General features: G+C 39.4%; 1 protein-coding gene and 1 non-coding gene across 3 annotated transcripts in view; both read right to left on the reverse strand.

The window, feature by feature from the left end:
* The window catches only part of LOC101743621 (leishmanolysin-like peptidase), an 85,879-nt gene extending 63,094 nt beyond the window's left edge, over positions 1 to 22,785 (reverse strand). For both annotated transcript variants that reach the window (XM_012692841.4, XM_012692840.4), the window contains exon 1: positions 22,483 to 22,785. In XM_012692841.4, coding sequence (XP_012548295.1) covers positions 22,483 to 22,620 — 138 coding nt within the window. In that variant the 5' untranslated portion in view covers positions 22,621 to 22,785. The remainder of the gene's footprint in view (positions 1 to 22,482) is intronic.
* Mir3358 (microRNA mir-3358) lies at positions 10,642 to 10,741 on the reverse strand. Its single transcript, NR_107636.1, has one exon. It is a non-coding gene; the product is annotated as a microRNA mir-3358 (primary transcript).
* Positions 22,786 to 23,028: the final 243 nt, after the last annotated feature.

Genomic DNA, 23,028 nt, shown 5'->3' on the forward strand with positions numbered 1-23,028 from the left:
CGTACTAGCATGTCACACGAAATGCGTTATGCGCCTGATTGGCTCCTGATTGCGTGATGCGTGCGCGCGCCAATCAGGAGCCAACGCGCGGCCGCGTTATCGCAGGTGACGCCGGGCTGCTGCGCCGGCAGTCCGCCACAAAGCCTCGTACTGATCGCGCGTTTCTCTCATTATTGTATTTTCATATATTTGTTAGTCGTTTGTTTTGTGTCTCGTTAATTTGTTAATAATCTGTAGTGTATCGTGTTGTCGTAATATAGAACTATTTCTCGTATTGTTTCGTTTAATTTTTTATATCCAGTAAACTCCAGTCGTGCGTCGGAGCGGACACACACACTTTTTTTTTTTGTTATTATTAGAACAGAAGATTTTGGAACAGTGGAAGTTTTATTTTATACGCTGCGATCCCTATGCTACATATTTATATTTAATTAAAATGTTAGGCGATAGTCATCATGCAACGCAAGATATTTGACAGATGCCTGAATTTCGCTTACAACATTTTCAAGATAAGCTTGCATATATACAAACAAGTTCCGAACAACAATATTCAGAGCGTCGGTCTACCGAGCAACATCACCCGCTCGGTGGAAGATCTGTCCTTTTGTCGTTAAACCTACAAAAATTACAATAATATATTATGTCGAAGACGATCATTAGTTTGGTAGCTAAACGAAACGCAGCACGATTTCCGAGAGGTGGCAGCACGATCGCGGTATCGTCGGAACTCGGCTAACTTCGTGCTACGACAGAGCCTAGCCGATGGAGGCGCGTAGACGCCATCACACTTACCAAACAGACTTCTTGAAAAGAACTGTCTTGAGAACTGTCATTCGTTTTCGTTTGCTAACGTCAAGAGAAGATTTCTAAATAGTCAAGTTGCGGGCCACGCGGAGGACGTTTTAAAAAATGAAATTATATTTTGAGAACGTTTATCCACGCCAAAGCTGACTAGTTCGGTGAATTTAGAATAACCCCTCCAGGTTACTAGAATACGTAGGGAAAAAAAATACTACATATTACAGCCGGGCGGGGTTTTGTGAGCCCCCGCGGGTAGGTTCCAATACCCTGCCAGTGTCTGCCGCGAAACAGTAAGCAAGGTGTCTTTTGCATTGTCGATTTCTATGGCCCCCAAACCACTCAACACTAGGTTGGCCGTGAGCTCGTTCCTTTAATGTAGGCAATCAACAAAACCGTCTGCCGTATATGAGAATTGACGCCATTTTGATTTCTTCTTTGCGCGCCAACGAATTTTCTCGACGGTTTTGACGTTTTCTTTTATCGCCTCTCTTCGCGATTCGGTCACGGTGAACGATCAAAGCGTTTCCCTTTGACACGCAATGGAAAGGAAAATTACGAGTGTTCGAGTAACTGAGCGTAAAAACGATCGTTAATTATAATATACGAAATCCCTTTTTGAAGTTTGAAGGCGCAGTTATTCTCGATACTGCACGCATTGTGAGGCGGTTTCTCGCTCTGGACTCCTAGCCACTGGTGACTTGTGTCGTAGACACCGCCATTAGCGGCAATCTATTTTTGAAGTTATACTTCTTTGGGCGCGTTCTGAAAAATTTATGAGAGTGAAATTTTACGATGCGCGCGCACCGTGACACAAAATTAACAGAATGAAGTTGCAACCTAAATCGCTCATTAAAATACGACTGACGTAACTTGGCGAGTCTGAATATAGCCACAGGTGAACTTTCCGAACCGTACCGAGAATTACCGAATTTATACGATGTCAAGAAAAGGGATCTCCAATATGAGTGTTTGAGGATGTTGTTAAATCGATTTTTTTTCAAATTGATTAAATATTAAATAAAATAAAAGAAATAAATTTAATAAAAATAAAGTATAACTTCTTACGCGCGTACATAAGAACACGCACCCTTTTTTTTGCCTACCTACATACTTACGACAGAATTACTTCGGTGATGTTTGTGATTCTAATACCAAGAAATAATGAAACTTAATTCGCAAATGTATTTCCAAATAATATTGTGTCATTTAGAAAAACCACGAAACAGGATGTTTGAATTCAAAAATATAGCCACGACCGAGACTTAAGCTTTAATTTATAAACAATAACAATGTCGATAGAATAAGCCTTAGGATTTGGTATAAGTGACATTTTTGCAACAGAAGAGCCATTTAAAGTTTAAAATTTGGAAAAAATATCATAACAAAAAAAACTTATTAAGCTATTTGAATGGAATAAAGCTGATTGATCTTCTATTAAAAACATCGAACTGTTGATGCTGATACCAAATAAAACGGACCTTTAATTACAAAGATAAATGGCGCGTGTTAAGCGATATCTCGCTTAAACCAAATAGCCCATCTCCCCTCGATATAATGAGCCAGTTTTTATGGAACAATTGAGGCCTATAAAATCAAAGGCAGCTAAACGCCATAATGTCGTAAAATGGATTAACAATGGCGCTATCTTGTTTAGTTGGACACGCTTTAGTGTTTTCATGTTATATCAAATGCAGCTAAAACTCTAACAAATTCAGTTCAAAAATTTTATTTTAACTCTATACTAAGTACTAATAAATGAAGTTTTATCATTTAAAATTCAGATTATTAGTAATATTCTCATTCTTTATAAACCTGCTTTAAAATAAAGAATATCGTAGCTATCCGAACAAACTTATTTCAGCTTTTCAAACCGGGAGTGTTGCTAACACTGGCCCTTGCAAGAGCAGTACTTCGATGGATCGGGAGGATCCGTAATGACGTGTTTAGGGCCGATTTTTGTAGTTTACCTGAATATTTGACAGACTTGAATTTAGCTGCCTTTGATTTTATAGGCCTCAATTGTAGTATCTAAAACTAACTGAGCTTATCCTATTCGTCTCGAAGAACTTATAAAACTTCTAGTTACAAACATGTTATAACTAAAAGAAATTCGCATTAGGTAACGCCAACATGACGGACAAGCAAAAACCGTATTTCACATTACGCAATGCCAACGTAACGATACCATTTAGAATACATAGTTAGTCCGCGTGCATCGTTCGAAGGTGAAAGTAAAGTTCATTGATGTTGGCTTTAACGTGTTGGCTCCAATGTTGGAATCATTTGACTTAGTCGTTTGTTTGTTTTAAGAGCACATCAGAGATTGGCGCGAACTTAGTTCATATTTAGCACAAAAGATACAATGGCCAATCACGAACCAATAAAAATTTAAAACTTCTACCATCGGCTTCTCTAAGTTATCAGGGTTTTTTTAGGTTTGAGAGGTGGCTCGGAGACCTTTCCAGTTTTACTAGGACAGGTGGGCGAGCAAGGGCTCAGCCAGGAGAGGTGGGATTTGCTAACAGCTCCGAGCACCTCCAGAGGAGACCTAACAACTCAAGGATAGCCGCTTCGCGCATGAATCTACTACCACCGGATCGGAATCGCGACCCATTAAGAAGATCCGGCGAGAAACTCAGAGGGCTGATGTTCAGTCCAGTTACCGGGGTCCCTAATTTTAATATTAGAGCTAAAGGCGTCTAATATTGGATTGGATGGATTATTGGATCTGATGGATCCATAAGGATGTGTCTAGAGCTTTATCGGGGTCTTGACGAGCGATATGGCCGAAGTACTTGAGAATTCGCTGAAAGCGGTTAGCGGATTGCCTTGTGGTAATACCGAGTGTACGGTTTTTAAGGCGTGAAAGGTGATAGCTGGCCTTTATAAATCAGCCCCGTGATCTCACCTACTAGTTAAGGTTATACTGAAATAGCCTCACAAGGCTCTCAGCTAGGTAGGAAAAAAAGAAAAAAAAAGCTGTCGGGCTATGGCTATGGCTATATACATGCGATGGACAACCGCATGCGCTACCCAAGCTGTGTCCCTACACCGAGCTACTTCAAAATCGATTAGTTGATCCGCCATTCAGTCCGATCGATATCTCATAGCAATCTTAAGTCGAAAACACATTACCTAACACTAGATAATTAATTTTCTAATAAATGAAAAAAAACAATAAAATTACAATTGAATCTTATCTTTTATCTTTAAACGAGCTATTGTTGAATGTATTAATATTATTACATTCGGGCGTCTTCGAAACAGGTTTAACAGTTTTCTAATTAGATAAAATTCAATTTCTAACTAAGAGTAGGCAGAGTCTTTCAAATCAAATCAAAATCTTTTTTTATGGTGAGTGGTTACTGTCGCCCTTGGACTTCAGCAATGCTAGAGGCAGAGCCAAGCCGCTGCCTACTGTTAAGTAAACTTTTTTTATTTTTTTATTGCTTAGACGGGTGGACAAGCTAACAGCCCGCCTGGTGTTAAATGGTTACCGGAACCCATAGAGATATATAACGTAAATGCCGCCACCCACCATGAGATATGAGTTCTAAGGTCTCAGTATAGTTACAACCGCTGCCCCGCCCCCCAAACCGAAACGCATTACTGTTCACGGCAGAAATAGGCGGGGTGGTGGTTCCAATCCCTGCGGACGCACAAGTGATAGGCACTAGTAAAAAATTATCGTAACCAATTAGCCTCTTCCCGAAATTTTACATTCGTCTCATTATCTTGAAGCCAAAATTTTTGAAGGTTTCACTTCTAACACTTATGAATTGCACACATGTCTCTTTTTTGGCTTGCACAATCATCACGCGATGACGCCAATGTCTCAATAGCACTGTTACAACGGGTCACTTAACCGCAAAACGACTTCAACATTTACAGATAAAACCGGTACAAACTATGGCTTTGGTGACAATTGCAACAGTAAAATCCTTACAGCCCGTTTTTGACTGTAAATCATCACGATCCGCGTTGTGAGTGCAGTTTTATTTAGCGCTCTTGTCTCAACTTGAGGTTAACCCAACAGTGCCCATAGACATCAACGCAAACGCTGTTATCGATCGTTTTGCTTCACATTTGTCCATGTCAAACACGACCATATAACGGTGGTTATATGAAGGATTTTGGTACCGATTATTTGCGGACGAGCTCACGAGTCCACCTTGTGTTAAGTAGTTACAGGAGTCCATAGGCATCAACAACGTGGATTCCGGCAAACACTCACCACGCTAACGATCACGCAAATCGACGTCACTTATAGGAGTTTCATTAAGCGATGATCATTCCTTCATCGTGGATTCCGTGATTGTTACCCGCCTGTGAGATTCAAACACCGGTACCCTCGCATCGCTCGATAAAAATGCACCGGCCGTCATATCTTTTGGTCCGCCAAGATCATATCTTCTAATTTACACCATCGCACCACCCGAGCAGAACCAGCCCCTACTGTTTTGAAGCACTGCCCGAATCGGCAGTACGTACGTACCAAAGGGCAAATTCTCGACGCACCACTCAACTCTAAAAATAATAGTTTAAAAAAACAAAAAAAAACGCTTTTATAAAAAATCTAACTAAAAAAATGGAAAATAAATTTTAATAAATTTGAATAAAAAATATGCAGTGTAAGAAAAAATGATTTTATTGTAATAAAAAGAGTGGGGAGCTTTTCAGGATATTATCAAAATAACCGTTCTACTCATATCTGTTCGTAAAATATGTATATAACTATTGATACCATGCACCCCAAGCACTATTTTTGAGTTGGATTTTTTATAAAAGCGTTTTTTTTTTTAAATTCTTATTTTTTTTTTTTTTAGTTAAATTTCAATTTTTTCTATATATTTTTCAAAAACTTCATCTGAATCAGTCTGTAACTTATCCGAGAAAAAGGTGATCGGCGCGCCTGGTAGTTTCCCTTCTTAGTCTTGACGCAGACGCTCCGGGTCTCAGGAAAACCAAAAATCGCTAATCCTGATTATCCTAGTAAGGATAACGGATCAAACTGTTTAAAATATTGAATTGTCTTCATTCCTTAATCAGTATGCCAAATTTCGAGTTAATCCGACGTTTTGAAGGGGGTCAAAATCATGTTCAAAGATTCCGATACATACTATCATACATGCGTATGAAGCTAATAAAAGCGTATTAACAACGACTGTGTTTCCTTAGCGCTAGGACCTTCTTTGACTTTTACAACAACCACAACACACATGCGTCTAGTCATTAACAGAATCTCTTTACACTCAAATGACGTCAACGCATTGAACTCTCATTCAGACAAGTTTCGGAAAATTTGCTATTACCCAACAACAGTGTACTGAGATTACATTTCACACGCTATCTTCCTTCCTTTTGTTACATAAAAAGCAATTTATAAGTAGACACGTTGTTGATTTAATGACATTACTGTTACACTGATTAAGAAGATCTGGTTATAAACTGTTATTCATGACTTTTATACGCACTATGTATGTGTGTGCGTGTGTGTTTGTGTGTCATTTCTAAGGCCACACCACAAGATAAAACTAACACAAATCACGTAACTATTGACTTGTTTGAATGAATTAAATAAGTACATCAAAACCAAAGTGTCATAAGTAAAAAAACAATTTCAACATCACTTTTTTCCCCAACCTATTCGCTGGTTTCCTAAGAGCCTATTCCAGCTACGCCCGGGCGGGTAGGTGAGCTCACGGACTCAACCTGGGAGAATTTGCTAACACTAGCCCTAGCAAGAGCAGTGCTTCACAGAATCTACCAGCGGATCGGAACCGCAACTCATTAAGATCCGACAAAAAACTCAATGTGTTGTGTCTATGGGTTAATTCGCTCGTCGAATTTTTTGTCTTGATCGGTGCTTGGGAGGCCTAAAAGCACCGAGAGTGGATGGGAGGGATCTGACAAGACATGTTTCGGGAGACGGCGGCTTTTTTTTTTTTATTGCCTTGAAGGATGGACGACCTCACACGCCACCTGCTGTTAAGTGGTTACTGGAGCTCATAGACATCTACAACATAAATGCCGCCACCTATCTTGACATATGAGTTCTAAGGTCTTAGTTTTTACAGTACAACGGCTGTCCCGCCCCCTTCAAACCGAAACGCATTACTGCTTCACGGCAGAAATAGGCAGGGTGGTGGATTTCGGACTGTGCGGTGGATGGTTGACATTTCAGACTTTTGCTCTATAGTTCAGATGTATCAACATTTACGTGAATCTCTGATTTGGGTAGCCTATTTTCAGTCCCACCTATACAGGATAGGAGTGAGGCGCATTGGATCGCAAAAGAGCTATCAAATCAAGATTATCAGTCAATATTTACTATTTCTTCAAACCATTTAACTCAAAAATGTCGGCTGAGTTTTTAGCATCGATGGATTCAATGCGTAACCTAAAGATAGATAGTAGGTATGACGATGCCAACAGTCAACAATCATTTGGTGACATTCTCCTAGCTTCTTCTTGACAATTTTCCGTGCAAATATTCGTCAACCTATCTAAGCAATAAAAAAAAAATCCTACAAATTAACTGCTTACATGATTAATACCAATCAATTACATTCATGATTCATATAGGACACGAAAATTCATCTTAAGATCCATTCGGACACATAAGCGTGTCGTTTCGGATGGATTTTGCACGAATGTTTTTTTAAGTGACCATTATACGCCTACGAACGCTTTCGGATGCTCACGGATCATGGAAAATAACGATGTGCCGCCGGTGCGATATTATCTCTTCCTCTTTTCATTAGCATTATAGCATGACGGAGCGATGTTTGGATCATTCCGTCGGATACGTTGTGCTAAATTACAATCAGGTTTATTAATGCGATCATATTCACATATCCATTAAGCCCTTAGGTTTGTGTTTTTTTCCTACCTATGCTGATAACCTTGAGAGGCTATTTCAGCGTAACCTTAACTAGTAGGTGAGCTCACGGGGCTCAAATCGGAGTGTTGCTAACACTGGCCCTAGCAACAGCAGTGCTTCGCAGAATCTACCACCGGATCGGAAACGCGACCCACTGAGAAGATCCGGCGAGAAACTCAGTTGGATGTGTCTGTGGGTTAATTCGCTCGTCGAGCCCTTCATCGCTAGCGATGGGTTCGAGGAGGACGGTGACCGGTGCTTGTGGTACCTAAAAGCACCGTTAATGGATCCGTTTGTTAATATGAAGACGGCTTTAACTATTATTTTATGTAGAATTATCAGACCCGACTTTGGTTCTCTTACCATTTCGCTGGTAGCTTAAAGAACTATTCCAGGCTTTTCGCAAAAATCACAAACTTTTTGAATAAATCATAACAATCTAGACGGGTTTGACCAATTTTCTTATTAAAAAAATATTATTACGATACTGAATTACGAATCTAAAACATTCTCGCATTTACTGGTACACAGAAAAATTCACCAAATCCAGTTCAGCCGTTTACGAGGATTTGACTGACCTAAACACAGACTGAGGTATTTTATTATTTAGGGGATTATTGTAAAATGATGGCTATAAAATGTTAGATAAACAATTCTTTCTGATAAGTTTATTTGAGGCTAGACTAGGTAGACGCTCGGGCACATGTTAGCAAACCCCACCCCTCCTGGCTGAGCCTTTGCTCGCCCAACTGTCCTGGTGAAACCGGATAGGCCTCAGGGCCACGAGTAATCCTTCAATCATAAAAAAAATATTCTATCAACGTACTTAGTGTGAGATTTTTAACGTTCTCGATCGCGTAAAAGTTAACCCAGATTTGTATCGAGTCGGAACGTTTGCCTGCGTTTGCCGCTAGGGGCGCTGTTCCAACTGCATGCAAATTTCAGTTAACTTTAACTGTATCGAGAACGTTAAAAAATGTGTGCGTGTACTAGTGTACACACGTAAGAAGTGAAACTTGTTTATGGCCTTATTTTTCGAAAAATGATCTACATGCAACTTTCTAGAAATTGGTTAAATAAAGTTAAATTAGATAAAGTTTAAACAAAAGGATTTTATTATCATAGACATGAATACAAAAAAGATGGCGCGTAACGGAAAAATGTGACGCGTAACCGAAAAATGTGACGGTAAATTTTTTTCCAACGCCGATAAGGAAGTTTCACTTCAAAAACTCGCACTAAGCACGCTGTAGTCAGTCATGTTCATATCGAGGATTAAAAAAATGTGTGCGTGTACTAGTGTACACACGTAAGAAGTGAAACTTGTTTATGGCCTTATTTTTCGAAAAATGATCTACATGCAACTTTCTAGAAATTGGTTAAATAAAGTTAAATTAGATAAAGTTTAAACAAAAGGATTTTATTATCATAGACATGAATACAAATAATACAATTATTTCACTTTACCTTTTTGCTACTAAGATTATTACAGCATTTTAATAATACATCTCTTTGATATCATAATACCCTGGTACTTTTCTTCCTATAAATTAATAATAATAGCACGGTCCACGTGGTGTTAAATGGGGTTCCTGAGGTTCGTGAAGTTTGACCCACCTTGAGACATGAGGTCGATTTCTCAAATCCGAAACCATGCTTCAGAACATACCGCCGTTAATTATTAATAAATCTCTTTGCTATCATAATACCCTGGTACTTTTCTTCCTATTATTTTACGTAATAACAGTAATAAATAGCACGGTCCACGTGATATTATTAAGTGGGCTCCCTGAGATTATTGGAATTACAAAATGATTTCCGTAATCCACCTGGAGACATGAGGTCAATTTCTCAAATCGGAATCCATACTTCAGAACATACAGCCGTTAATTAATAAAGAAGGCTGTACGTCAGAGTAAAGTTATAATAATACATCTCTTTGATATCATAATACCCTGGTACTTTTCTTCCTATTATTTTACGTAATAACAATAATAGCACGGTCCACGTGATATTAAGTGGGTTACCTGGGATTATTGCAATTACAAAATGTATTCCGTGACCCACCTTGAGACATGAGGTCGGTTTCTCAAATGCGCATCCATACTTCAGAACATACAGCCGTTAATTAAAAGATGGCGCGTAACGGAAAAATGTGACGCGTAACCGAAAAATGTGACGGTAAATTTTTTTCCAACGCCGATAAGGAAGTTTCACTTCAAAAAAGGCTATTTATTTTAAGCGTCATTTTTGCAACCATTACAGGAGAGCCATATAAAGCTTAAAATTTGGAAAGAATATCTTAACAAAAAAAACTTCTTCAGCTATTTGAATGGACTAAACTTAATTGGAGTTCAATTAAAAACATTGTTGATGCTGTTGATGCTAATACCAAATAAAACGGACCTTTAATTGTTGGTAAAAGTCATAATTAGATAATTTTATTTTTTTTATAAACTAATGGTCGTCGTGGCCTAACGGATACGACGTCCGGTACATTCATGTGTAGCGATGCACCGGTGTTCGAATCTCAGGCGGGTACCAAATTTTCTAATGAAATACGTATTCAACAAATGTTCACGATTGACTTCCACGGTGAAGGAATAACATAACGTGTAATAAAAATTAAACCCGCAAAATTATAATTTGCGTAATTACTGGTGGTAGGCCCTCTTGTGAGTCCGCGCGAGTAGGTACCACCAGCATTAGTGCGTTTCGGTTTGAAGGGTTTGGGCAGCCGTTGTAACTATACTGAGACCTTCGAAGTTATATCTCAAGGTGGGTGGCGGCATTTACGTTGTATCTGTCTATGGGCACCACCCATCTAAGCAATAAAAATAATAATAATACCAAATAAAACGGGCCTTAAATTGTTGGTAAAAGTCATAATTAAGTCATTTTTATTTTTTTATAAACAAGCATTGTCGCCATTCACTGCGCTGAGGATAGGAAGGAATTGAGGAACATAGACCCAACAAAACTGCTCCGTAAAGGTCACGACCCTCAGCACTGAGGATCGTGACGCACGGAGGAGGATTAACAAATATTTACCCATCGTCACAAGCTTTCGCATCTGTAATCGCCTATTGTACAAATATATCTGCTTTATGAATGCTTTTAAAAAACATGTTTATTGTGTTTTGGTGTGCAATAAAGTTTTTTTTTTATTAACGATAAGATGGGTGGACGGGCTCACAGCCCACTTGGTGTTAAGTGGTTACTGGAGTCCATAGACATCTACAACGTAAATGCCGCCACCCACCTTGAGATATGAGTTCTAAGGTAGACTTATTGAACCCATAGGCACAGCCCACTGAGTTTCTCGCCGGATCTTCTCAGTGGGTCGCGTTTCCGATCCGGTGGTAGATTCTGCGAAGCTCTGCTCTTACTAGGGTCAGTGTTAGCAACGTCCTCAGGTTAGAGCCCCGTGAGCTCACCTACACGTTAAGGAGAAGCTGAAATAGCCTCTCAAGGCTACCAGCATAGTTAGGAAGAAAAGTATACTTACAACGGCTGCCCTGCACTTTAAACCGAAACGCATTACTGCTTGACGGCAGAAACAGGCAGGGTGGTGATACCTACCCGTACGGACTCCCAAGATGTCCTACCACCAGTAAAGTATAATAATTTATTAATGATTACAACAAAGTATTTTCTCTCTCTCTCCCTCTCTCTCTCTCTTTCTTTCTTTCTTTCTCTCTCGCTCTTCTCTGGCACTTATTTTACTAAGATTTTATATATCTCGTCAACTATGTATATATTAATACGTGAAGCAAAAATTTTGTATCCCTTTTTACGAAAATTGCGCGGACGGAGGAGTATGAAATTATCCACACATATAGAGAATATAGAGAAGAAGTGCACAATACTAATTTTTTTTTTAAATAATGCATAAAAGATTCATTAAATCAATAAAGAAAACATTACACACACCACATACCATGTATTTGACGCACACACGGCATGCATACTATTTATTGTCACACTTTTGTTTTTGACGTCTGTGGTCAAATTGAGAATAGATTAAATATTGTTTGTCTTTATTCATATTTTTTTATAGTGTAGCCTTGGCGAAATTTGTAATTATAGTATGTGTACAGACTTACAATTCCAATTAATTATAGTCGAATTTCGACTACTGTGGGATCTCTAGTACTCGTAAATACGTTATCTCTCTAATATTCAAAATCAAATTGATTGATTCTTGTTTATACATTTAACGTGATCAATACTTTCAAAATATATGCAAATGAACCTTAAACCAGTCCTGTTCAGTATCCTTGTTGTTCGTTAATAGAAATAAATAATCTTTAAGCCGAATTTAATAGTTCAATTTCGCCTTTAATAACGCCCGAGTCATGTCGTCCGTGACCACCAAAAAAAAACGATGGAGCATCCGTAATATTAAAAACGCTTCTGTTTTTTTTTCTTGCCTAAGTTGATAGCCTTGAAAGGCTATTTCAGCGTATCCTTAACTAGTAGTTGAGCTCACGGGGCTCAAACCTGACAACGTTGCTAACACGAACCCCAGCAAGAGCCGTGCTTTGCAGAATCTAACACCGGATCGGAAATGCGACCCACTTACCGGCGAGAAACTCAGTAGGCTGTGTCTGTGGGTTAATTTACTCATCAAGCCCTTCGTCGTTCGACGAGAACAGTGACCGGTGCTTGAGGTACCTAAAACCACCGCTAGTGGATCGGGAGGATCCGAAATTACATGTTTTGGGCGATGTCGACTGCTTTCCATTCTGTTCGCAGGATCGGGAATGTAGTTACCAGCGGCCACGATGAGAGGGTTCCCGTGTCGTGCCGCTCTATCGAAGTGGCGCATTGATGCCGACTGTAGATACTTACTGATGGACTCTAGCTCCAGGTCATCATGCAACGCTTCTGGGACTATTATTTATTTTTGATTTTATTGCATTTTTTTTTGTACATTTATTTTAAACGATATTCAGTTTTTTTCCATCCTCTTTTACGATATTTGTCATTCTGTCAATGTTATGTCAAACGCTATAAGGTTCCAAATATCATTAAATATAAATTATTAGAAAATTGAATAAGGTGATTATTTATTCTTAAATATTCTAATTTGGCGCGCAATATTCATAATTTTTTCTTTCACAAAAAAAGAATTATCCAATATGTTGCCAGAGTTCTGAAGTTGTGCGCGTACATACATTAAGCAGATTCATTTTTATATATATAACAAGATTATAAAAACAAACGCAAAATTATTATTAGTATTATCTCAGTATTAATTATTTCAGCGACTCGAGAAGACGTAATGAAATGAATGAATTATTTAGCACGAGACGCGGCTTAATAATGAATCGAGAATGACATGCGTGTTTTTGAAGGAGCATAGATAATACACAGCATAAATTAGTTATAGACAAGCAACTCAAGCACTCAACAAAAATGTTTACGGGCGTCGGCCACTAGATGGCCTCGCTTCGATTAGTTTCTCATTGCTCCTGTAAATGGCAGTAACGTATTACCTATCCAATATTTTATTTTTAATGAAGGATTTTGTAAATTTTCTACAACAACTAAAGACTTGTATGATTTATAAATGTTTTATTTTCTGTGTTTAGTTATACAATAATTAAATGCCTTAACTTTAACAACATCTAAGTTTAAGGGCAGCCGCTACAAGATGTCGCTAGTTTCCATACAAAAAATATTCTTATTTTTATTATTCTTTAAGCTATCGCAGTTTCAGGGCCCTGGACACTACGCTCGATCGCATGCTTTAAGGATATTTAAAGTCACATATAGGCAGGATATAACGCGGGACGCTCCCTAGCTAGGTGGTGAGATGACCTCCGAACGTTGGCCAGCAAGAATTGGATGAGGAGAACCGAAGACCGGGCTCGGTGGTGTGGACTGGGAGAGACCTATGCCCAGCAGTGGACGACTGTGGACTGATGATGATGATGAAGGGCAGACGTCAATCTGGTAATTTCTGCCCATACACCATCCTATAGTAATTACCACAGAAAACATTCGTTTTAGTTGGCAAACTCTAAGCAGTTTGGGGGTTTTGTCTTAGATCAGTGATGGGCAAAGTACGGCCCGCGGAAGTATTTAAACCGGCCCGCCGAGAGTCCATTCATCCTAAATATTGTAGTCAGCACTTTGGCGCGTAAAATAAAATCTGACGTTTATACTACGTTTATACTTTCACTGGTGGTAGGACCTCTTGTGAGTCCGCACGGGTAGGTACCACCACCCCGCCTATTTCTGCCGTGAAGCAGTAATGCGTTTCGGTTTGAAGGGTGGGGCAGCCGTTATAACTATACTGAGACCTTAGAACTTATATCTTAAGGTGGGTGGCGCATTTACATTGTAGATGTCTATGGGCTCCAGTAACCACTTAACACCAGGTGGGCTGTGAGCTCGTCCCATCTAAGCAATAAAAAAAAAATATATAATTCTTGAAAATCTTCGAATTTTTAATGAAAGCTCCAATTCGTCAGGAGTGTTTTGAGCTCTTTCATTATCTCATAATTAACTTTTTTTTTTTTTTTTTTGGGGATGGAGGGTGGGGCATGTCGGAGTCGAACCGACTAAAACCTCCTGTCGCTCAACAACCACCGTCCAACCCTCGCATGAGACAGAACTCATGAAAAGGCAAGGAGAGGAGAGTGAAGCGTTTAGTGCGGAGCACATCTCTCCCATCACCCTCCCCCTCGGGACGCCGGGCCAGCGATCGTCGGCGCCACGACCACCAGCCCTCTCGGTCGGCAGGCTGTCCGAAGCCCGCCTAGATGGCGCCGGTTTGAATAGGTTATCCTACGAAATACCCCGCTGGGTCAGAACCAGCGTGGGTCGAGGATAGCCGGCCTTCCATCACCCGGATGCTCTTGCGTAAAACGCGTGCAGAGCAGCTTGCACGTCGTCTTCTTAGGCCCCCTTCGCCGGGCCCCAGACCGACATATGAGGGGGACCCGAAACACTTAGAGGGCCAGGGCTAGGGCGAGATCCGCCTCTCTGGCCCCCGCTCGACGGCGGCGGGCTTGTGCGTCTCTCACGCGCCCCGCCGCCTCCTTCTGCGAGATGGTGCACTCGCAGAAGTCGAGCATCGCCTTCCACGACTCGTCGTTGCCGAGCATCGATGCCACAACACTCGGCAACGACAAGTCGTTTCCTATTTTTGCGACAAGGACACGGCGCCACCCCTCCCATGCGGGGCAGGCAACAAGCGTGTGCTCCGCCGTGTCCAAGTCGCAACCACAATGGTAACACTCTGCCGTCGGCTCGGCTCCGATCCGGTGCAGGAACTCACCGAAGCAACCATGCCCAGTGAGCACCTGCGTGAGCCGGAAAGTGAGGCGTCCTCTGTCACGATTCACCCAATCCACAAGAATCGGGCGAATCGCCTCGACGGTCCTACGACCAGCCGAAGGATCGGCCAGCCGCCTGGACCATGACTCCAGCACGGACCGCCGAGATTGGGCCCTCCGCGCTCTGACCACACTGGGGCTGGGACGCGCCTCCGCCTCCAGGACCCAAGGCGGCGTCCCAGCCAGTACACACGCCGCCTCAAAAGAGATGGTGCGATAACCACGGATGACCCTGACCGCGATGGTGCGTTGCGGCCGTTGCAGCAACTTCGCTACCCCCACGGCCAGGGACTGGCCCCACACGGGTGCCCCGTATAAGGCCATTGATCGCACCACCCCCGTATAGAGACGGCGCGTCACCTGGTCAGGCCCCCCGATGTTGGGAAGAAGCCGGCTTAACGCGCCGGCCACCCCCAACAAACGAGGGACCAGGTGCTGAAAGTGAGCACGGAAGGTCCAACGACTGTCCAGAATGAGGCCGAGGTACTTTAACTGCACCCCGACCCCGATCCGGACGCCTCCAACCACGATATGGGCATCGACAGGTGGCACTCTCCGGGGTCTGTGAAACCACATGGCCTCGGATTTACTGAGCGCCACGTCGAGGCCCAATCTCCTGATTTTGCCGACGACATGCGCTACCCCAGCGGTGGCAAGACGAGCAGACTCAGCAAAGCTCCCTCCCCGGGCCACGACCAGCGTGTCGTCTGCGTAACATATTACGCTTAGGCCCGGGAGGAGGGCACCCCTCAGCACCCAGTCATACCCGATATTCCACAAAAGAGGGCCGAGTACCGACCCCTGTGGAACACCGCGCACGACCGGGAACCGATGTACGACCCCACCGTGTCCGGTACACGTGACCGATCTGTCCTCCAAGTAGGAGCCGACCAGCCGGCGAAGGTAGAGGGGCACTCCGTGTCTTTCCAGCGCCTCCCCTATCACGGACCAGGGCAGGGTGTTAAACGCATTGGCGATGTCGAGCGACACCGCCAAGGCCACCCCACCCCCACAGACGGCCTCCTCCGAGAGGGCCCGCACGCGAAGGATCGCGTCCACCGTTGAGCGGCCCTCTCGGAAGCCATACTGCTCCGCCGACAGATCGGGTCCCACCCCGATCAGATGCTGGATGATGCGGGCTGCCAAAATGCGTTCCAGCAGTTTGCCCACCTCATCCAACAACACGATGGGACGGTACCCGGCGGCAGTATCCGCCAGGCGCCCCTCCTTTCTCAACAGCACAAGTCTGCCCGATCTCATAATTAACTTGCCATCATTGTAATTATCTCAGCAGTCTGGCACAAGTATTGGTTTATTTATTGAAAAAAAACCGTTCTTTTCAGCTATCTATCACACGTCTCACGTCTCACATGCCTAACAAGGCGTAAAAGTAAAAGGTATTTTGTTTATTAAAAAGCTTTAATACAAAATGCATTTTTTCTATAATTCTGGCCCTCCTCTAGAATTTCTTAAACTTTGTGGCCCGCCATTAAAAATGTTTGCCCATCACCCTTAGCCTATTGAAGAGTATTTTTACGCAGGACTTTTACTAATTCCAAACGTTTTAAAGTAAATCTTGGAGGAGTTTCAGAAGGACGACGCTTATGCCGCGATAATCAAGTCGAATCGAAAACTATACAAACACCGCAACGACAAGGTCGATTGAGAAATAATTAGAACAATAACGCTTACATTGCCATTCGAGGATTTCACATGAATTCGTTACATTTATTTGCACAACTGTGAACTTAGTACTACTATAACGCTATTTATGCGCGGTATGTGAAAAATTAAACAACATTTTCTAGTTTTTTTATTTTTATTTTATTAATTATCACTGGTTTTACTGGTGGTAGGACCTCTTGTGAGTCCGCGCGGGTGGGTACCACCGCCCTGCCTATTTCTGCCGTGAAGCAGTAATGCGTTTCGGTTTGAGGGGTGGGGCAGCCGTTGTAACTATACTTGAGACCTTAGAACTTATATCTCAAGGTGCGTGGCGCATTTACGTCGTAAATGTCTATGGGCTCCAGTAACCACTTAACACCAGGTGGGCTGTGAGCTCGTCCACTCATCTAGCAATAAAAAAATAATATATCAATTTACATCTTTCTTCCCTGCCTATTCGCTGATAGCCTAAGAGGCTATTCCAGAAACGTCCGGACGGGTAGGTGAGCTCGGGGACTCAACCTTAGGGAATTTGTTATAACTAGCCCTAGCAAGAGCAGTGCTTCTAAAAAAGGGTACAAAGTTTTTGCTTCACGTATTTAATATAAAGAATTACACTGTACTGTTAGTTAGCCGACTTCGGAAAAAAGGGGAGGTTCTCAATGCGATTGTAACTTTTTTATTTGTATGCTTTTCTTTTTTTATTCGCTGGCAGGCGGTAAGCGGGTATTTCAGCTACACGCGGGTAGTTGAACTATCGTAACGGAATTATCCTAAGAGAATGTTGCTAACACTGGCCCTAGCAAAAGAAGTGCTTCGCAGAATCTACCACCGGATCGAAATCGCGACCCACTGAGAAGATCCGGCGAGAAACTCAGCGGGCTGTGTCTGTGGGTTTTACATGAATTTTCTAGAAAAGCACCACCACGTCTCATTAGTCTTTTAAGTTAGAATTCCACACCTCGACCTTGGGGAAACTCACAAAAAGACATTTTCTTTTATAAATCAGTTTTAATTAACCCTTTGACTGTTGCGTAGGTCACCGGTGCCCTACGCGGCGCACTGAAGTAATTATGACGATTTCTGTTACTAAGCTTTAATTTGTACAAACATCAATTTATTTATTTATTTGTTAGAATCTAGTAAGAAATGCCTTTAAATTATTATAATGATTTTATAACTATAGTAGATTGGGGGGGAATAGAGACTAGAGTTAGAATAGGAAGAAATTTATCCCAGATTTGTCACAATACTTTTGTTGAGTTTATAGATTTAACTTAGTTGAACTGAAAATTACTTTTATTTAGTGTTTAAGAAATATTAAATAGTTTAATTTAGTCATCAAAGGACAATGCCCATTTTCTATGGGCGTTTGGGCCCCTAACAAAAGTTGTCGGGTCATGATGGTTTTCACTTAATTTGATAGACAAAGAAATATCGTTTCATATTCAGTAAACGATTTTTATATTCTCACCCAGGCTTAAGAGAAATCTGTTTTTTTCTGCAGCTAAAATTAAGTTGTTAATTGTTTTCTTCGAAATCAATAATCGCTCTCATCATTATTTACAGTATTAAATAAGTTAATTGTGGTTAATGTTGCTAGAAAGCCCTTACGTACAGTTTATTATTATTATATCCTCATAATAATAATAAAATGAAATGAAAATCCGGAAGCCGGCAACGATATTGTTGTTGTTGTTTTTAAATTCGCCAATAAGCAGGCAAAGAGCGTAGCCTATACAGCCTAGTCTGTCGTAGTTATATTTTTTTATGTAATTAAAAAGTCGGTGTATCTCTTTTTATTGCTTTTTGGGAGTTTTGACGTCAACTCGATGAATAGCACATTGAGTGAGCGTGAATTTCCGCAGACCTTTTATCTTGAAAAAAAAACAGTCACTGCTATGTTAACCACAGTTTTATTCCAATGCCTCAATAATCGTGAACAACGATTATTGACGTTTAATACATAAAACAACACCCAGTTTATATATTATACATCACAATAAACTATTAAAAAAACATTAAAATAAAACTTCAAGTGACGCTTCACTCGGGTTGCTGCCAAAACTCTAATCATATATAATAAGAATAGAGTAATGGTAGAACATTGAGATTTTTACTAACGGAATCAATAATATCTAAAAATATTAAATAATTTATGGTTTTAAGTAATAATAATTAAGTATTAAAATATATAAATATTGAATTGAACAAAAATAAACTAAAAAGTCTGTGAATTATAACCACTAGCAATTTTTTTTTAATTTGTTGTTCAAGTCACAGACAACTCTTTCGTTTGGCAGCATAAGGCTGTATGGGCTAAGCCCTTTGCCTATTGGCGAATTTAAAAACTATGGCACTCAGTTTTGGGATGTTAACAAATAAGTAATTAAATTAATTAATAAAATAACAACATAACAAATAATTAATTAATAAAAAAAACGCTAAATATAGAACAGTGAATTGTGAATAACATAAAAATGTCGATTGAAAGTCTAATCTATCCACAAATCCTATATTTATACCACGATTTCACTCAACAAGCAATATGTATTTATATTATGATTTGTCAACAACAAATATGTAAATAAAAAAAAACGAATGACCTTCACGAATTCCATGAAATGGCGCGCGAAATTCGTAACCTTTTTTTTTATTTTATTTCAACGTCACGTATTTCGTAACGCAAACGTTTCACAGTCCGTACGGCCAGTCGATACGGTTGCAACTACAGAGACTAATAGTGCGAACGCTTTCACTTGATTCGAAAGAAAAAAAACACAATCTAGACTCAAACAAAAACGTGATTACCGTTGCATTTCGTTTATAAATTAAATATTTTAATACGTCATTGAAAACTTTCCAAAATAATATTAACGATTATTAAAAATCACCTATTATCATGTTTCATTAACATTTTTAAGCAAAATTTTACGTAATACTTTTCGCCATATTCTTTAAAGGGAATTTGACTTCACTATTTTAGTATTCTATACATTTTTTCTTTTTATTGCTTAGATAGGTGGACGAGCTCACAGCCCACCTGGTGTGAAGTGGTTACTGGAGCCCATAGACATCTAAAACGTAAATGCCGCCACCCACCTTGAGATATGAGTTCTAGGGTCTCAAGTACAACGGCTGCCCCGCCCTTCAAACCGAAACGCATTACTGCTTCACGGCAGAAATAAGCAGGGCGGTAGTAACAAAAAATGAAACACTTCGAATTGAGAACCCCCTCTTTTTCACGAAAGCAGTTATATTACAGAATATTGCTCGAGTGTCGCTGACCCTAAACTTCATTCACAAATTATTTCATCTGTTATTATTGAAATTTATAATATTTATCTCAGCTTCTATGCACAGTTTCTGTTGTTTTTTTTTTCTTTCTATTATTACGGTGTCGCGAATCAGGGATTATGGCTACACTTTTCTCACGACAAATAGTGTATGCAGGAAACTGCTTCCGATGTTGAATAATTGTAACTAGACATGCTTTAACAAAAACCGCCTTCAAATAGAAAAAAAAATTATTCTAAAATAAATTAATGCAATACACTAAAAACAATAATCACCGAAATCGGTTGGCGTGATATTGAGTTATTGAGTTATTCATCTATTTGTCGCGCCGTACTTAATGCAAATTTAAGACTTTTATGGTTTTCTCGTGGATACCATTATCAGAACTGGACTAAATTGAAATGGGACCACACGGAAAGCGTCAGCTTTCTAATAAAAAAAGAATCATCAAAATCGATTCACCCAGTCAAAAGATATGAAGTCGAATTGAGATCCTCCTCCTTTTTTGAAGTCGATTAAAAAGTAGATCAAGCTTACCATGACACGTTCTAAAATAAAAAATACATTCTATTCATGTACATATTTTTCTTAACGCGCATTGTATTCGAAAACAGCTGACTATCAGGGTCAATGATCTCGAGCGGTCCGTCACAAAAATTGCGTCGAAAGAAAAGCCGAGGGATCCAAAGATTAGTTTTTTTTTTAATTTATTACCATTCAACAACTGCAAACAGGTTTTTGTTTTAATATAACGAAATTAGCTTGTTTAACTAGTATTTGGTGATTTATTGATATTACTTTCAATTTGGCTTTGCGCATTAAATGTGTATGCCCGAGGTTTGAGAATTAAAAATCAGTTCTTTTTTTAATTTCAAACTTCTAAGCATTTAGTTCATTAATCAAAAACGGAACGTGATAGCTATAGATATAAGTTTTTTTTTTCTTTTGGAATCATAGGCATTGATTGTTGTTATCTTTCCAGCTTCGGTGTTCACGTATGAGCAAACTCAAAGGTTCAGCCGAGAGTAAAGCGTTTTTGTTTCGCGAATGCAAAACGAATAGTATCGAAAATTTGCTCTAGCTTAATTAATCAGAGAAGAAACAGGAACATTTAATTACATGGACGCAAGCTCCAGTGTTCTATAAAACTTACCTCAGAAGTTCATGTTAAAGCTGCATCTTAAAGCTTTTGAAAGTTCAATGACATCGAAATAATAAAGTGTTGAGACTCGAATGAAACAAGGTAAAACATTTCGTTAATTTTTTTTTAGATGTCATGACCCTGTAACCAGGCCTTTACACCAAGTTTTGTATTTTCTTCGTATATTCTGTTATAACATGAAAAATGATATGAAGCGATAAGATGAGTTGATCAATTTGAGACTAAACAAGCGGGATGAAAATAAATAAAACGAGATGAAATGGGCTGAAATATAGTCCCAGTAAAATTGTGGTTGTTTACTGAGATTCTTTCGGTGGAAGGCTTTGTTTCATTTTCCCATATTTGTTCACAGATGATGCTAAACAGTTAATAAACCACCGTTATTACACGCATAAGTCTAAAGAAACACTAAATTAACAAAATAAAAAAATTCACAACTTCGTTCCTCGCGTTCCCGCCAAATAGTGAAAACGTTTTTAAAATGAAAAACCAAATTAGGTACCTATCTCTTTTATTTGGTTAACTTAATAAAATACATTCGTTAATTTTCGGAATTCATGATGTGTAATATAAAAACCTTTTGCCTTAACCAAAACAAACCAAAGTTCGTTATTACCATAAACGCGATTCTATCTTTGTATGTATACCTAGATTTAATTAATTTAAATTTTTTTGTACCTATACATAATTAATCTAATATTATAATTTGTAAATATATAGGTAATATGTAAGACCTATGAAGTAACAGAAACTTTAATATTATGACGACTTTTTGCTACCCTTTACAATTAGCTAACGCTTATTAGTCTGTGCAAGTAAAATTCTAGGTAAGTAGGTATTTATGACAAATTTATTATGAAATACATTCTATTCTATAATATTATTATTAAATTATAATATTATTTAAAACACCATTTCTATTTATGCATATTAATGAAAGCAAATATTTGCTTTTATTAAGAATGCTAACAGTGTATAAAAATGATATTGATTTGATTGAAATAATTTTTTGCCGTCTTATCTAAGATTCTCTACAAACTAAACACAGAAGTATTTTAGTACAAACATATTTAGTTATAATTATTGAATAGAACTTATATGTTACTGGACGCGCGAGTTCTATTTCCGTAAAAATCGTCATAATCACACAACCTAGTAATAATATTCGATTAGAGAAACCTTGCAAAAACTTCGTGTAAAATTGAAATTGAGCAAAAATCGAAATGAGAATCACTTAGGTACGTGCGTGCGTGTTCTTTGAAATTTTTGATACAGTTCACATTTTCATATATTTTCGGTGTTTTTAATTGAAATTCTGTACTCACTTGATCCTCGGTTGGATGCTCGTGGCTGCAGTGGACATTACTGTGTTCTGTTATCAGCGTTTCACAGGCAACAAACACGAAATTCACAAACAAAAACCAAACAATATTACACACGTACGCTTGATCTATTTTCGACATTATAACTTTTATGTGTTCACATTCAGCGATGTATGTTTACATTTTACGTTTGCTTCGACGAACGAAACACGTGCATTGCACACGGAAAACTCTGCGCAACTAAAATTTTTCATTAATTCTTCGCTTGGAATAAGCTCACTGGGAGGCCGATCGTAACAGCTGAGTTAGAGGCGTCCATCGCCATGTTTGATAAAACTATCTCTTTCTCGCTCGAAGGATAGCTAGGCAACGTGAAAGAGATAGAAGCACTTTGAAACTCCAATTGATTTTATAAGATTAATAGCATTGTATTTTGTTTGGTATTTAAAATGGATTCACTATTTTAGTAAAGTCAAGGGTATTCTCGGTATATTTTAATACAAATGTACTTCATTAAGTTATCTCTTTAGTGATAATGATCATTAAAAT

The sequence above is a fragment of the Bombyx mori genome, chromosome 11, assembly GCF_030269925.1.
Source record: "Bombyx mori chromosome 11, ASM3026992v2".
NCBI classification, from domain to species: Eukaryota; Metazoa; Arthropoda; class Insecta; order Lepidoptera; family Bombycidae; genus Bombyx; species Bombyx mori.